The sequence below is a fragment of the Brachyhypopomus gauderio genome, chromosome 6 (assembly GCF_052324685.1).
Source record: "Brachyhypopomus gauderio isolate BG-103 chromosome 6, BGAUD_0.2, whole genome shotgun sequence".
In the NCBI taxonomy this organism is placed as follows: Eukaryota; Metazoa; Chordata; class Actinopteri; order Gymnotiformes; family Hypopomidae; genus Brachyhypopomus; species Brachyhypopomus gauderio.
The window spans coordinates 12,783,906-12,801,945 of NC_135216.1; the positions used below are offsets into that span (position 1 = coordinate 12,783,906).

At 42.9% G+C, this 18,040-nt stretch overlaps 1 protein-coding gene and 1 long non-coding RNA gene across 3 annotated transcripts; one reads left to right on the forward strand and one right to left on the reverse strand.

The window, feature by feature from the left end:
- Positions 1 to 532: 532 nt before the first annotated feature.
- Positions 533 to 12,900, reverse strand: poc1bl (POC1 centriolar protein homolog B (Chlamydomonas), like). The gene is made up of 11 exons (XM_077008742.1): positions 12,750 to 12,900; positions 9,361 to 9,790; positions 7,705 to 7,874; positions 6,854 to 7,043; positions 5,668 to 5,853; positions 5,132 to 5,249; positions 4,419 to 4,595; positions 3,467 to 3,598; positions 3,241 to 3,351; positions 2,551 to 2,703; positions 533 to 2,469 (listed from the first exon to the last, which is right to left on the reverse strand). Exons 2-11 carry the CDS (start codon positions 9,732 to 9,734, stop codon positions 2,341 to 2,343), a joined length of 1,740 nt encoding a protein of 579 aa, XP_076864857.1. The 5' UTR covers positions 9,735 to 9,790; positions 12,750 to 12,900; the 3' UTR covers positions 533 to 2,340.
- A 174-nt stretch (positions 12,901 to 13,074) lies between these two features.
- On the forward strand, positions 13,075 to 16,402 carry LOC143516871 (uncharacterized). 2 transcript variants are annotated; one of them, XR_013131815.1, is made up of 4 exons: positions 13,075 to 14,338; positions 15,451 to 15,650; positions 15,764 to 16,061; positions 16,269 to 16,402. It is a non-coding gene; the product is annotated as an uncharacterized LOC143516871 (long non-coding RNA). The 2 variants fall into 2 exon arrangements; XR_013131816.1 differs by lacking the exon at positions 15,451 to 15,650.
- Positions 16,403 to 18,040: the final 1,638 nt, after the last annotated feature.

The following is an 18,040-nucleotide window of genomic DNA, read 5'->3' on the forward strand; positions in this document are numbered from 1 at the left end:
TCTTTGTAGTCTAATAAAAGCGTGCAAACCAGAGACCGTATATATAATACGGTCTCTGGTGCAAATATTTGCCACGTTGCTCGTATCCGCCCCCCCGGGCACAAAAGATGTTCATGAATACTTCTCACACTCACTTCTCATATAGGCACCACGCAAGCAACATTCATTCTGCAGATGAACATGTTTTAATTCCGATCATTTTCGTTTACCTAAAGACTATGCCACACCAAGAAGTTTTTTGGATGGAAATAAAGTGATTTCACATTTTAGCGGGAAAAAGCACCACAAAACATATTTCCACCACCAGATGGCACTGCAGCAGAAAAGGCACAACACAGAATATGTTTATGATACCTTAAGTAAAAATTTCCTTTTTGTTCTCAAATAGAACAATCACAAATTTGAAAAAAGAAGAATAAAACAGAAGACAAATTCCATATGATGTGCTTAAGCAATAATTTTAAATAACAAATTGTACCATTCCTTTATGGTCCTTTCATACTAGGTTTCATCTATGGACAGACACTGTAAATTCATCTTAAGAAAGCATTGAAGTTTATTAATCTGAAAACGGCCAAATATTTATGCAGTGACATGAACATTTCTTGACACCATAGTTGCTTTTGTTTTGTTCATGGAATGATGATGCAGACCAGTGGAGAAACTGGCCCTGGACCCACATCCTGTTTGTCATTTGAAAATCTGATGAGGCTTTCTGAAACTATTTTATTTACAGCATACTGATCTACAGTATGTTAGTTCACCATCTAGAAGACATAAAGGCAAAAAGGTACTCTAAACAGTTAAAATGTTCTCCTTTGGCTAACATTTGAGGAAACCTTTTTAGTCTTTATACATGCCTTTTGTTCCCCCTAAAGGAAAAATGCAGAAAGCAGCCAAGTGAAGTGGCAAAGGCAGTTTCTATGTTTCTTTTCACACAAACATGTAGATATTCCATCTGAACTACATAAAAACTAAAAGGCCTGTTTCAAGGCCCATTTTCAGGTCTTCTCTCAACATGACATTTTCTTTGGCCACTGTATTTGAACTTCATTAATAAGAAACGTTTTTAGACCTGACCTGGATCAGTCTCTAGGTGACCAACTCTACTCTAAAGCCAGTAAAATGATGCAGCTAGAGTGAACCTGATATACTCACAAGGACAAACATCCTCTTTAATGCCTGTGTGTAAGTTTCACTAGAACGATCATGTGAAAAGGGGAACACTTCTGGGCTGGTAAAAAATAATCTGTTGAAGAAGGCACAAGCGGTTTGCTGAAAAAGGCACAGCAGTTCTCACAGTTTCGTACTAATTTGAGGACAATTTCAAAGTACAGTTTTTGACAACCTTCAAGTGTAGCTTCTATGGGCATTCCTTAAAAGGAAACAACTGGGGGAAATGTGACCTACAGCCAAATCTCAGTAGTTTTTTTTTTTAAGCTGAGATCACATATATGAGACTCAATGCGGTGGTACAGAACATTGTTGTGGTGCTTAGCCAAAATATACCCAACATCTTAAATAAAAACAATCCTCCAGGTCTTTGCTCAAACATCTACAGCCACCAGTGCCAACAAATAAAATAGAACCAATCATAATTTCATAAAGGGTAAAAAGTTACAGCAATCCAAAAAGTTTCTACCACTCCCTGAAACATCAATTTGAATACAATCTTTCATAAATAGAATAGCCCAGTCATTCCACCAACTAGTGGCAAACCACAAAGCTGCTGAAGTATTAATTAATTAAAACTCTGCAGTGCAATCATGTAAACACTAATCCTGTTCCAACACAATATCTTCCCATGTTGCTGCAGAAGGCCATTCTGGTGCGGTCTTGCACCATTATTAATAATGTACATCACATACAAAGGCAGGGAGCCATGGGATATCGCCACAAATGGCACTCCAAACATTGAATACCTTTTGTTTGCAAAGGCACAGCTCACAAGTTTCATTTGTCTATCTCGTATGCTTTTCCAGTCCACCGTTTTTGTGGAAATGGGCTACTGATACTGTTCCTTTCTGCCAGTGAGGAATGGCTGTCAGATGAACACGTTTTCAGTTTTCATGTTTTGAGCTTCTGCACCTAGTTTTGGTCCCTCTTGGTACCTCTCCATTAGGGTAGATGGGAAAGTGTAACAAGAACACAAGACACAAACTCACAGTGCAAAAATAAAATGAAAGTTTCAGGATGGATGAACCAGACCAGTTAACAAACGTATGACGGCTTCAGTGTTTTAGTGGCCTTCAGTAAGTTTTTTTTTTTTTCCTGTGCTCTTTGTCTAAAGAGCCATCTTCATGTTAATTGCACTTGGAATACAGTCACGTGATATTGAAGTCACTCAAACTTCCATCGCTGATTTTTGTCTTCTGGAGAGCATCTGGCCATCTGCACATCGGTGGTCCCTTTTGGTGTGCGGTAGGAGGTTATGCATGTGTTTGTGTGAGGGTGATATATACTTCCGTCCTGGAAAGACAGATCACATTTGGTGAGGCAGGGTACACAAGGAGCTGGAGAGAGTGTGATTAGGGTTGGAGGGACACTCACATCCCTGAACTCCCAGATGATGCTGAGGGGTACTGGCTCTCCATCTCTAGAGCAGTGCTTCATCCCTATATAGTTCTGGCCCTCTGGAACCTCAGCACACAGCTCGGTCGCAGAGTTAAATCGGATCTCCTTGTTGGACGTATACTCGAAGTACTTTGAAATGGACACACAAAAAAGGAGAAACATTTCTTATAAATTCCAACTGGTCTTGAAACCGCAGCCCGATCGTCAATGTAACATTTCATTAATGTCACGCATTGTCTGGCTATCAAAGCCACCGACACAGGAGATGAAGTTAATCATTAGAAAAATGCTGGAGGCAAGTATTCTGCCCTTGATAAACGTTGCATGCAGAACTCTATTAGGATAAAGGTTAATAGGGAGGCGTGGCTCTGAGGTTTTACAAAGAGAGGCCGCTCTGTCACAGGTGCCACATTCATATGCAAATGTGTGCTGCCCTGCCACATCAGACTGAGCACTCTAGAGCACTGGCCCACATTAAGCCCCCAACCAGAAGTGACATTAAATTTAGCAGCACTGACTTATACGAATGTGCGAGCTGGTCTCAGCCAGCAGAGGGCGTGCCACTTCACTGAAGAAGCAATAATTAATCACCAAACTTATTCACCATCTTTTTTAGAGGTGGCTGGTAGGCACGAGAACAGGGAAGAGACACTGATCTTTAATCACCTGATTGCCCCCTTGTCCGTGACAGCCAAACAGAGACAGGTGAGCACCTGTGGGATTGTGATCTGGGGCGTTGTAGTCCAGACACTCAGAGGAGATCCCATGACTACGCACCTGTCCCACATGCCAAGGTAGAGGAGAAGAAAAACCAAAATCATGTAGAGGAACGTGACCAATGTGTAATGTGTAATATCAAAGATATTCCCCAGACACCACCAGACACACTCACAGCTCCATGCCAGCCATCTCTGTCCTCCGGCACATGGAGGTCAGGGTAGATGTTCTTCAGATACCAGTCAAAGCTCTTGCACTTGAGCCTCTCCCGTAAAAGGATCCTCTCAGTGATGTCTCCATATGTTTCCTATGAGGCAGCACACACCTACTCTTACATATAGTATGGAAGCAATATAATCCAACATTCATTCATTTTACCTACATTTAGTAACAACAAAGCAGGGAATTAATTTTCTTCACAACTGACTAGGTCATGGTTCTCTGTTAATAATAGAGAATAATCAATCATTAATAAGAGAGAACCCTAGCTCTATTTATACCCGAGCTCCATATTCCCCAATCAAGTCCTCTAGGAACTGCAGACAGTCCAGTTAGATCCTGGAATCCACTGCAATCCTGTGACCTTGACTGTGTGGTTCAGGTGAGTTGGGGGTTGGAGTTGTGTACAGGGAGCCCTTTGACACCACACCATCACACCAGTGCAAATTAAACACAGCCTACCGTTATAGACCAAGACAGCCCTGCCTACAGTATCCACACCCAAAGCAAATCACAAACGCAAAGTTAGGGTGTTTACATTGCAGCAGGATGTAACTGAAGAACCTGATTTCCATATCCGGGTTCCATCTGGGCCAATAAGACCCATCCATCAACATCGTGATGACCTATTCAGGATGTTCAAGCCTGCCGGTCTCACCTGTCGTCAGTGTCTTTCTGTCTGCGGATGAGGGAACGATGTACCTTTTGATCAAAGGTTCCCGTCTTTAATAATGCAGCCATGTTAATGGAGTGATATAAATTCAGGAGCTGCATGCAAATTTTATGTAAACTAACATAACAAAGACCAGGGAGACACAGCACATGCTTGGGTTATGTTCCTCAGCAGCTTTATTGACACAGTACAGGCAGAAAGGTGACACATACGCTGGCGAGGGCCAGACCCGTACCTTCCGAGCAGGGGGGTTGCGGTGATAGAAGTGATCCTTGTAGGAGTCCATCCAGACTTCTGCAGCTCGCACTGTGTTTTGCAGGAAGTTTGGCCTGGCGTAGGGGGCCTTCTTAGGGAAGACGTGTCCCACGTGGGAACAAGGGTGAATCTCCAGCGAGCCACCACACTGCCATACCTGCAACAACATGACATCAATTTTCATGTTTTTTTTTTTTGTGTGTGGTTTTATCAATACACCACTATCTTCCAATCACACAGAATTTCAGAGAGTTGGGAAGTCACTACGTCATTAACTTTCTGAGAGAGTGAGACTCTAATTTCTGAACTGTTTGTCCAGAACCTTAAAGATGAAGTGACGTCACCACAATATGCTCCATAACACTTGCAGGTAGCAGAACTGAACTTCAAGAAGGACAGTGACTACATTTTTATTTTGGTGTAATACTGAACCTTTTCTAACAGAAACCCAATGCCCATCAATTATACATGGCGAGTTCCTTAAGTCCCTTAAAGACGCTGTACTGTATTCTGTTTCCACATGCATAAAACATTCCTCAGAGGTATTCAATCAATCTTTATTTTTATCCACATGCCAGAAGAAATCAAATCTAATATGTATGATACATCTAATCATTTTGAGCAGTTCTGATCACGAGGGCGTTATACTACCCACCAGGGAAAACAGAAACAATGAAAGGAGAAAACCATTACCCTGAAAGAAAGCTCCAGGTTCTCTCCCCCCCACACTTCCATGCCCATGTCGTAAGTGCCAAGGTACTCAAAGTAGGCCCTGCTCACAGAAAACAGGCCGCCTGCCATGGTGGGAGATCTGTGAAACGTGGAGGAGGGTAAGATTGGTAGAACATCAGAGATTTCCATCAGCACATGCTTGCCAATTCTACAGCAGGTAAGGGCTACTTAGCGTGCCATCACTGACCCTGGACAGCCACCAGGCTTTCAGGAGCTGAGTCAGAATCTATTTGTGAGCAGCAACGAGTATGTGCCACCGAGGTACACATGAATTATTAATATTCACATTCATTCAGCCTTTGAAGCCCATGTTTACTGCAGTCACTAAGAGGGATGGTAACATAAGGACATAATGTGTCTTTTCAAACACATCCGCAAACCGCCAAAAACAGAGACCCATGCCTGCCCTCTACCGGCTTAAGGGTTCAGAACTGTTCCTTCGACTGCCAAGAAAAGTGGCAGTCTGGTGCTCTCAGAGAGGTTGACTGAGCACCAACCTAATGGGGTCAGTGCGGGATTTCCGTCTCTTGCGGTCCACTTCAGGCACCGAGTGCCACTGGAAGGTGAGCCGCCAATCAAATCCACCCACCATGGGCTCGTCAGTTTGCATGTAAAACTCGAACGTGTTCCAGTCAATGGTGTCAATCACCGGGCATATGACAGTACTCTCATTCTGTCTGATCCTGCAAAAGAGAACACGAAAACCAGGATAGAAGATGAACATTCAAGTTGCAAAACAACCCTGCTTCTTATAACTGTGTATATGCTTCTTATAGAACTCTTAGGCTAAACCATCTCTACATAGAGATCACTGAAGTAATTGCTTTGAGGGAAAAAAAGGAAAAGTGTTACTGTCCTGGGCCCCGTAATCAGGAAGTAGAAAAACTAGCACATAAATGGACAAACAGAGCATTACACATGCCAGGCCTTGGAGGGAGGAGCTTGTAGAACTGCTAGGATAAAGGAAGTATGATTGACGGAAGTAAGTTGATTCATTTGGTGGCAGTTTAGCAGAACTTTGTAAGAACTGTTACAGCAGCACTAACTAACAAAATAGTTCACAACAGTCCAACAGATCAGTCTTTCTTCTCCATTTCTGTCCTTCCTTTACTGGAACATTAAACAGAAGCACATGCGTCCTGCTGGGCATCACGTGAGAATGTTTTCATGGATTTTCCTAACTCGAATGTAATCTCAAATCATCAACATGTGTGATCCCTACAAACCAGCCAACAAGATACAAACCCAGTGGAGATAAGAACCCAGACAGTGCTAGGATGCCAGCTGTGGAATTTCATTCTTTTTTTTCTGTTCAGTCGTAAATCTTGGCCTCAGATCACAGATACGGTTTGAAAGGGGACATGAGACTGTCGTAGGCTGAACAGTCGCTCACCCATTGTGTAGGGTAATGGATATAGGGTGATGGCTGTGGTGTAAGCCCCCTGCACCCTAACCTTCACCCTAATCCTAATCCTAATCCAGCAAGTTCTGGTGAGCGGAGGATGACTGCCGCGCCCTGCCTCATTACGTTAGCAGCAGACAGATTCAAACTGCAAACGTCCTGACCTACATCCTTCTTTTAACCCCTGGCAGCTCGTTAAAAAAAGAAAATCCTCATGTCAGTCAACCACTGAATGTTCGTTTAACGGTGCAGGAGTAATCGGTGAGATTGTCTGAACATACCTGTCTAGGAGGGGCTCGATCCAGCCTGGTACACACTCGCAGTGGCAGTCCAGGAACGTCAGCACATCTCCCGTGGCATAGGTGGCGCCGATGAGCCGGGCTCGGACCAGGCCCTCCCTCCTATTGGTACGGATAAGGCGCACTCGCTCCAAGTTGCTTATGTACACCTCCAGCTGGGACTTCAGATAGCCTGCCAATGCCAGCAAGACACCTCAAGTTTTATTGACAAGACCTGCACAGTACTCAAACATTTTAGAGAACACCTGATCCATCAACTGTTCATTAACTATTATTTGGTAGCAAATCGACTGAAAAACAATACTAGAGGAGCTCATGATGAAAATGTGAATGTGTAGTTGCTGTCAGTTCTGCTGTCAAAATCACAGTACTGGTCTACTAATTCAAATTTAAGTTTCATTCTTATATATTATAAGATTGAAACATTATTCTTTTTTTCTACCACTACATCTTCCTAATCTACTTCTACATTGTACTTAAAAACAAGCAATTTCTTTTGAATGATTTAGCTATAATTACATACTCTTAGAAACATGATTCAGAGAAGGGTAAAAACCACCCAGCAATTGCAAAACTATTTTTCCCCCCAGTAAGAGAAGCATGTCTTCAGAATGACTCGAAATTTCTGGAAGGCCACTGCAGAGGAAATAGTTTCTTATGAGATCAGTTAAGTCTTATGAGACTCAACCTCACAGCAGTAGTGTAACGTCTGAGAGGAAGACAAGATCTAATCCAAAGTGCAGACTAATGTTCCTATAAACAACAGGGAGTGAGACTAGATGAAGTTCCCTCCCTCACACACACACATACATCACATTCATTTTCGGTCTCACCTCTGTCACTGAAGTCATCAACCAGTATGACATCTTTCAGAAGAACAGCAGGCGTGGTCTCCAGCACACTGTGGATGGTTCTGAGCAGGGTTGACCAGGCCTCATTATAGAAGGCGATGATCACTGACGTGGTAGGAAGATGACGGATATCATACTTCTTGTTTTTACATCTGCGTGTAAACAGTGGAAAACGGAAATTATTAGCCTTCGGGCAATTCTTTAAGCAAACAAAAACCAGACAAGAAATCAGAGCTTCTACCGTGTAAAATGAGGCACGTGTTCAAGAGCAAAGCCAAACCAACGTTAATAAATATTTAACATCCTGTTATACATACTAGAGGCAGTTCTGCGCAACTGAAGGATTTCTCTTTTCTTTCTCCTTTTATGAGGATGGGATTACAGAAAGACATTAAAAACTCAGGGTACTGATCCACTGAAAGAAAGGACGGAGGCACAAGACGCAGCAAAAGGCTCTTAGCGTGTCACCTACACATGCCTGAGCTGTTCTCACAGGGGTCTGGGGAACAGGCGTGAGAGTGCAGTGGCTAAGGGGGAGAGGCAGCATTGCCCTTGACTAAACAGAGAATGACAGCTTAAGCTTTTATGGCTGCTACTGGACTCAGTCCAATGCACTATAAGGGCTACAATGGCGGAGGCACCTCGCTTTCACCAAGAAGCACTGAATATCTAGCACGGATGTTTTCGAGGATCACTCATCACGAGAGACAATGAAAGAAAAGCAGCAAGGACAGAAAACAAGCAGGTTAATGCATGTTATGAGTGACTTGGAGACAGGCACAGGCTTGCCCAGGAGCACATCTGAAAAGAAGGTGTCAAAATTTTACAGCAACCGACAAGAATCACAGGTGATGCCAAAGCACCTCTCAGCACACGGCTTTGGAGACAACTCAAGCCCGGCCAAAAGACTGTGAGGGACAACTGCACTTAGTTCATGTCACTCCCTGACTTCCAGAGAATTCTTTAAAAAAATGTTTTCTTAATTAATACATTCATTAGCAAGAGACTCATTAGCAAATAGAGACACCTCATCACCAGCGGAAGATCTTTCAGGGCCGACAGGTCACCCATGACTCACGGCTGGAAAGGCAGACAAGTTTTATGCACACGTGTCTGTGTCTGATTACAGAGGACTCGCCACGTAATGTAACCACACAGTGAATGAGCTGCTCCCTGGGGACGTGGGAGTGTCTGGAGAACACACATGTGGAGAGTCACTGGAGCGTGTTCCAAGAACGTCATAAACAAGTGCTGCATTCTCATTGGCTGGCAGGCTGTCTGGGCAACGTGGTTACGTGGATTGCTATGGCGATCCATGTCAATGGAATGAACCACTACATAAATTCTACTGTGTGGTTCATGTGCGATAAAGCATTTCTTAGTTCATCAGGGTTTTCACAATTCATGCAGAAAGCAGGACTAAAGGATGCAGAGGCCATTATTGAAACGATGGGGTTGTGGTTTATTATATAACCCACTGCTTTAATTAAATAGCACTGGAAAAACACATTCTTTAGTATCACACGCTGCTTCTTAAAACTCCTTTACTCAGTATCACGACGAGGAAATCAGTCTAACTCTGATGTAGTTTAACAGACCCAATGGCACACGGCTGGCAGGGGAGAAAGCTGAACTTACTCATGCATCCTGTTATCCTGAATGTGCCGATGGAGAGAAATCTTGTCGCTGACAAAGATGTTGATGGCGTAGCGTTCTACGCTGTCCTGCTCCTGTTTCTTCTCCTCCGAGGTGAGGCTTAGCTTAGCGGCTCTCCCCCACTCTCCTGGGACGGAGTCGTCTGCCGGTGGCTTCGTGTAAACTGGACGCAGGAGGTTCTCGTGGTCCTCTTCTGGCGTCCGGGCCGAGATCCGCCAGGCCACGATGCTGCCGGCGTCTCCGGCAGGGGCCACGGAGGACGTACGGAAGAGGAGGAGGTAGAAGAGCCAGAGGGCGCAGAGGAAGGAGCAGGCCTTCGTCAGAAGAGCCAGCTTCCTGGACCAGCGGAGCCTCATCTCCCCGGCCACAGGCGGCAGACGGTCCAGTCAAACAGGTCCGGTCCTCCCGCAAACTAAGACAGAAAGGCTCAACGTCAATAACACACAGGTGCGCACCGAACGACAAAGAACGGATACGTTCACGTAGAGGTAAATGCCAAATCCATGAGTGGACCGTGAAATTAGCCGATTAGGTCCAGCACTACAAAAAAACACCCACAAATTGAACAATAAAAGAGCCCCTTTGTTAACAGGTACAGAGGAACTGGTGTCTTTTTGCTCCCATCTGGAAAAACGTGTTCCTCAGCAGCGCCATTATTGTCTTGAAACAGTTTTGCCTGCTGAGGTGTCCTGCTAAGCAGCCGTCTCCCACACACACTGTAGTTTAACACTCCTGGCAGAATGCCCGGGCCTGAACAGAATCCATCATCATCATCATCTGATGCCGGCAGTGTAATCACATAATTGGACTGCTTTAATATTTCAGCAGGCAGGGATTTGGACAAACAGTAGCAGTGACAGTCTAATCTCAACCCTCAATCTCTGCCACTATACTCTTAAATATATGATAAGTCTACAGATACAGATCAGGACTGCATGACCTGACCACAGTCTACTGTACTGTAGTGACATATTTCCTACAAAACTGCAGAGTAACTAACACTAAAGAGAGAAAGAGCCAAACATGTAAAAAGCAACAGCAAAACAACAACAAACAACAGAGACGTATGGAGACAGTGGTCCAGGATTGGACCACACATCGTCTTCATTTTCTCTGTACAGCAAGATGAAGGCTGCCTCTACAGGATTAAGGAGGGTTCTCACAGCGGAACTGCATGCCACAGGAATTAACGGACAAGCAAGCAGGGGGATTTACTCGGCAAGAGAAGGTGATCCCTGGGATGCTGGTCAATATTTCAGAGGAACCTGCTGCATTAAATGATCTGACTATGTCTAAACAAATTTCCCACCTTGTATTAAGGCATTAGACTATGTTGATAAACTCTCCATTAAATTTTGTAATTACCCACTGCTCAAAAATGACTGACCACTCTCCATATAGACTATATAACACAGATTATTCAGTATGCTTTGGCCAGGCATTTGGAATTTAACATTTACACACTGATAACAAAAAATTATAAAATCACTAGAATATGTCATTAAATCTTTCCTTGAAAATAGCTTCAATAGAAGTCAAGATAATGTAAGCTATTTGCTGTGCCAAGGCTTCTGTACCAAAAATGGTATTTCATGCACAATAAAAAATACTTTGAATAGTTACATATTTAAATAGTTTAAATGGCCTTGTGAAAATGGACTAGGCCAAAATTTCAAATTTTAGTTTTATGAAGAAAGATTCTTAAGGGGCAACAGATAACATTTGTAGCTGCATATATTAAAACCTTTAATAAATCCATTTTCTTTTCGTTTTACCAATTTAAATTGCTCACCTGAACTTTGTATTATATCTAAAATCCTATATACATCAAAATTAAACGAACACAAAGGTTCCACCAAGGTTTTCAGCAGCCGGACTGGATTAGCCTATCTATTACATTTACATTTCTTAGCCCATATCAAACAACTTAAAAATGTAGATGCTCCAGTTTTTTTTTTACACGTCTAACACGTCTATAATATGCTTTTTAAAGCAAATTCCTATCTGACTAGTTTCTAAAGGTCACAACAACCCAGCAACAACAATGACACGTATATGAAACCCAGAGCAACAATGTGGTGCCTTGACACTCTCTAACACACACAACAAGGCCACTGCAACATCAGCCTTAATGCTGAGCTGAGAACAGGCCACCATCCAAACAATATCTGGTCAGAGGTGATCTTATGATCAGAAACCAGTATTAAAGAAATAGGATAGAGGGTAGCTGACAGACTGTACATGAGAACATATTCCCTGCAGTCTGTGTGTCCATTTTTAAAGCTTTTGAAAGCCGTACCTTATGATGTGAACAGTAATTACGTCATAAGGTAAGTAGGTATGTGTGCAGCTCTTCAACTTTTCTTTACCATATTCCTAAACTGGGTGGACTAGGTTAGATGGTTCTATAATGAATGCCTATCTGCCACATAAAAAAAACTAAAATAATCAACTTTAGACACTACAAATAAGTTAAACGTTTTCACTAATGAATAAAATGTTTCGCATGTAGCTAAAAGTGTGCATACTAGGTAAAGCCAGCTTTGTGTTCTTTAATACAGAAGTACAATAATATTACGAGCAGTGCTGCGTTGGGGCACATGACTTTTATTTTGAATACCTCGGTGCATAAGAATTCACGGACTTGTGCATCGGCGAAGCTCGTGCTCTGTCATTTTGGCTTCCTCGGCGTATTTCATACGGTTGCAAACATTAAATGTAAATACGGTTTTCAATAGATGTCATTTATTAGACGTGATTGTTTGCTTATATTCTTAAGTAGTGAAACCATCAGTTTCGATGTGTGGGTTCGTCTACTACCGAGCCAAGCGGTACAAATCACAACTTTTAACTTGGAGAAGAAAAGGAGTCAAGAGTTCGTTCATATGAGCTGATGTGGAGAGTGTGTATGGTCACTCGGACGGTTCTGGACACGAATAACAGGACCGAGTTTGTTCTCCCCGGCTCATTAGCTACAGCATCGCTACGCCGTCAACAAGCCCACGTCTAAACGCGGCAGAGAAGGCAGGAACTAGTGCGAGTGTGATTTTAAAGACTAGTTTAACTCTGAAGTATTATAGGACACTGTGCGTGTCTGTTTCGTGGCGTGGAGCGTGAAAGAAAAGCAGCTTCGCGAAGGAGAGAAGGGCTTAGCTAGCTGCGCTGTCTGGTCCGGCCAGCTGGCTTTTCCTGTTCAAACTTTGTTATTTTTGAAGAACGGGTTCGTCCTCACTTATCGTACAGGTGCAGAGGAAACGATGTTAATATATATATATGTATATATATGGATAGCTTTATAACGGCATAATGGTCTAAAAACCGCACTCAGACCGCTTGTTTTTTAAAATAAAGCATTTAAAAAAAGGACTCACCTGCTCTCCGCATTCCGTGCCCGTCCAGAAGCAGCCGGACACACGACGGAGTCTGAGCTCACGCTGAGCCGAGTGGGCTAACCAGGGCTGCTGCCCGCGCGCTCTCGTGCACGCGCTGCCAACGCCGCGCGACGACCACTGGCGTGAGTGCGCGAGACGGTCGGGCTGCCGCCGAGTTTTAACTCACGAGCGTGCCAGGCTCGCTGGAACGCGCGAACGCGCCAGCCACCGGAATAAGCAACACGATCTGGCGTGCAGTGCGATTTACGTTTTGTGGCAGGCAGATGCAGCCTCTCTCGGACATATCTTGCAGCAACATGTGCGGCTAAATGATCGTATTTATACTCATCCTGCTACTGAAGCAATGGGAGCATGTATTAGCTGTGAAATTTCAACTTTTAAAACTTCATTGTGGTACCTTACGTCACTGTTCTTTCGCAAGCTCTAAACTAAACTTGCTACATTGCAAAGCTTTACGTTGACCTGTTGGTACTTTAAGAATGTATTACATAAGACAGTGGCAGTCATTTGACATTAAACTCTTCCTGTGGTGAGGGTGAGACAAACTCGAATAACAAGTCTTTAATGTTTCAAATGTTTCATTTCATATTTTCACACAATTATACCAATCAAGACAAACCTTGTGGGCAAATTTTTGTTAATACATCAATCATTGCTGTGATCTTATTTTCGTCTTGCCTTATTAATACCTGCTCAAGAACTATTTTTTATTTATTTATTTTTTTCAATGATAGAAACCAGCTTTTCTCTTCTGTGCATAATCTTTTGTGTAATACATTTTTCAATCATCACAACAGCCAAAGTAGATCTAATTAAACAGGACTGGACTTGAATTGCAGGTTGACCAAGAAGGTCTGCAAAGTGGAACTCAACTTAATTCACACTGCACTGCTTTGATCTTTAATTAAAACATTTGTGTTTATTCTCATCCGTCACTGGGAACACCATCAGCAGTCTTTGGCCTCCATACTAACATAAGGCCTGGAATTATATATTTCCAATGGTTACATAGGTGAACACCCAGACTGACAAATAACGACACATCACAGGACTGGAAGATTCAGAGCGTGTCTGCATAAGACCAAATTGTTTAGAGTTATATGGATAATTTTATGAAGGCCTAAAATTTTACGCAAGATGTTTGCTTCTGCTTTTCTACAATGTGTAATATAAAACATAAATGCCTGTATCTAAGAAAAGTTCAGCATATACATACATAAGGTAGATGTCAACACGTTGAAATTATGGAAAATTAGTGGACCTCCAACATGCAACTATCTTGCATGGTTTAAAAGCCTTAATTAATCTGTATTTAATTTGGTCATGTGTTCTTCTGCACATGGAATTACTTTTCTGCAGTCTCCGCCCAGTTTGTTGACTTTGGAGAGACTGGTGTGTCCCTCCCAACATGTCCTGCTAGTCCCGGATGCCGTCTGGTATCTGTGGAGCGTGGCGATTGCTTGCCAGGCACCTGTGTCGCTTGGCATTTCCCCAAGCATGCTGGACTTTGCCTCCCTTTCTTTTCATTATCTCCACCAGGAACCTCTGTGCGATATATTACCAGCAAAGTAAGTGCTAGAGTTCAGTTTCCATGATAACATCTCAAGCAACTTCTGCAAGGCAGGTGCTTATACTGCGTGTCTTATATGAACCCTTTCTTTAGTGCACCACCTTAATAAGCTGCCAACGACTTTGTAATAGTCCTTGCAGTGGAGCTTTGGATGAACATGAATTTGCCTTTGTTGAACATAATTTGTACTGAATTACAGTTGATTGTGCTCTGTTTTGAAGGACAATAGATACATGTAGGGCTTGAAATTGATTAAAACCATTCTTTTCAAGCTTATTACCAAAGATTTCAAGCATATCGTTGTGTTTAAGGGGTTTTACTATTTAAACCCTTCAAAATTTTGTTTTACAGCATTTAAATAAACAAGTAAATGTAAAGAGTCAGGTTTAGGAAAGTCATAAGCTGTTTATTGGTAATTAAACTCAAAATAGTCATTGTATTTGGCTGTTGAAGCTCACACAAATCTAATGAATAAGACTATGCTGTCATCTAGTGGTAATTGCTTGGTATCAAATGTTCTTGTTTGTTCGGTTTAGTGACATGGTTTCTGTACAATGTGTATTCAAATGATGAACATACTGCACTTATTATCCCTTATCACTGTCCCAGACATAATGGCAACATATATAGTCATGCACTGTGTATGCAGTCATAGTTTCAAGAACTCAATTGATACAAAATTCTGTTAATTAAATTAAAATCAAAGTCATAGGCACAGGCTCAGATTTGCAGCATCCATCGGAGCTTAGAAAATGAATTGAGATTTATTCTGTTTCCTTGCCCTAGCCATGATAAATAAATCCCTCACTGGCTGTGTTTGCTTGTATTGCTGGAGGTCAGAAATCCCTTAATTGAAATAGATTTTGGACCACTCAGTCTCATCTTATACAGAGAATAATAATGACAGCAGTGAGCTGACAGGCCCTTCACTAGTCAAGCTTGCTCATTTAATCTGGCTTGATCATGCAATTTTATTGAACCCTGCAAAAACACCCTACATCATGCTCTAGACATTCTGTTTGTTGGGTTGGCACGGCCAAATTTATAGTGAATTGTATTTTATTTAACATCATTGATCTTTTATTTAATATCTCTTCATGAATATTGTAGTGAACCCTGCTCAACTGAGTGGGTCACCGGAGTCATTTTGCCACTTTAAGCTGGTCCAAGGTCACTAGAAGCCGGGCACCATCCAGTGATTCTTCAGAGCTTAACATTGCAAGCAGTGTAATGAGAAACCAGCAAACCAGCATGTGATCCCTTTCAAGCTGATCTGAGAGCAGCATGGCGGGTTGTCCAACACCAAACGGGTACATTTGAGAATGGAGAAGTTGGTTCTGAATCATGTTAAAAACGGGGGAGGGGAGGGGCAATGTTTCTGATTAAATTAACATTTAATCAGAGAGCCTTTCATTCCTCACAGGTCCTCACCCACCACTTACCCCTGTGACCTCACCAACCACCCCACAGATACTGCCTTGGAAACCAGCTCAGTCTTCAGACAAAAGAGGGAAGTGTGTGCAGGGGAAAGTGTTGGTGGTGAGCGATGACACTGAGCCTTCTTAAGAGCGGAGAGTCTTGAGGAGCAGACTGATGGCCAGCCAGTCAATGCCAGCCAGTTGCACTGCAGCAAAATGCTGGGGAGTACAGCACTGTCCATTTACTCTGGACTCTGTGAGATGTGGCAGAGAGAGCCATTTAACAACGATACCTTCAACAAGGTGATGTGGAACTTCAGAGTAAAGAAGAGGCCGTCCCATGATGGTCCGAACAGCTGGTAAGACTGAATAAATGTACTGCAGGTGCATGAATTTTAGAGCACTGCATAGTACCAAAGAAGTGTGTGCTCAGTAATCTTAACATACTTTATGATGGTTACATAAAACAAACTTTTATCTTGTTCATTTTATCTTCTTCTTCTTCTTTAGGCAATTCCCGTTTAGGGGTCTCCACAGCGGATCAAACTCCTCCATCTGGCCCTGTCCTGAGTGTCCTCCACTGACACACCAGCCACTCTCATATCCTCTACCACTGCAAACCTCCTCTTAGGTTTACCTCTCCTCCTCTTGCCTGGAAGTTCCATCCTCAAGACCATCCTACCAATATACCTCTCCTCCCTCCTCTGTACATGTCCAAACCATCTCAATCTCGCTTCTCTATCTATCTCCAAAACATGCTACATGTGCTGATCCTCTAATAAACTAATTTCTGATCCTATCCTTCCTCGTCACTCCGAATGAGAATCTCAACATCTTCATCTCAGACACCTCCATCTCCCTCACCTGTCACTTTGTCAGTGCCACTGTCTCCAGTCCATACAACATAGCAGGTCTCACTACTGTCCTATAGATCTTTCCTTTCATTCTAGCCGACACCCTCCTATCACAGATAACCCCAGACACTTTATGCCATCCAAACCACCCTGCCTGCACTCTCTTCTTGACCTCTCTTTCACTTCCTCCATTACACTGTACCCTCAACCCTAAGTAGGTAAACTCGTCAACCTTCACCAAATCAACTCCTTGTAGCTGGACCTGTCCACCGTCTGCCCACTCATTCACACACATGTACTCTGTTTTACTCCTGCTCACTTTCATTCCCCTGCTCTCCAAATCATATCTCCATCTTTCCAATCTCACCTCCACCTGCTCCCTACTCTCACTACAGATCACAATGTCATCAGCAAACATCATAGTCCAAGGGGACTCCTGCCTAACCTCGTCCGTCAGTCTGTCCATGACAATTGCGAACAGGAAGGGACTCGGGGCTGATCCCTGATGTAGTCCTACCCCCACTTTAAACCCGTATGTCATTCCTAACGCACATCTCACTGCTGTCACACTGTTCTCATACATATCCTGCACCACCCTCACATACTGCTACTCCTGACTTCCTCATACAATACCACAGCTCCTGTCTCGGTACATCATAAGCTTTCTCTAAGTCAACAAACACACAATGTAACTCCTTCTGTCCTTCCCTATACTTCTCAATTAACACTCTCAAAGCAAACATAGCATCTGTGGTGCACTTAGCTGGCATGAAACCATACTGCTGCTCACAGATCTCTACCTCTCCTCTAAGCCTAGCTTCCACTACTCTTTCCCAGATTTTCAGGCTGTGACTGATCACATTTATTCCCCTGTAATTACTACAGCTCTGAACTTCGCCCTTATTCATGAAAATTATCTTGTTCATTTTATAATAATTATAATAATAAACGCAAACAAGATTATCACAACATGCTTCAGTCATGCTGTTTGTAGAAAAAAAATCCCCAAATTTAATACATAAAGTAGAAATATAACAACAGATTGAAATGAGTAATATCTTAATTTTGTAACATGATAGGCATTGACTGACAAGGGGGGCAAGAGAAATAGCTCTGTCACTGTGTGTGTGTGTGTGTGTGTGTGTGTGTGTGGAGAGAGAGAGAGAGAGAGAGAGAGAGAGAGAGAGAGAGAGAGAGAGAATGTGTGTGTGATGGCGATGACGATGATGTTAAAAATGTATTTCTAACCCGGAATGAGAGATTGTTCGAATGTCGTTCCCAGTTGCTAAAGCCAGCTGGATGATGCATGGATGATCGGCGGCTGCGCAGTGCGAACGGTGCAGATGGGCCTCCTGACTGCCTGTTTGCTCCTGATAACACTGGAGGAATTGTTCTTCGCCTCCACCAGCATATTTATCAAAAGCGGGC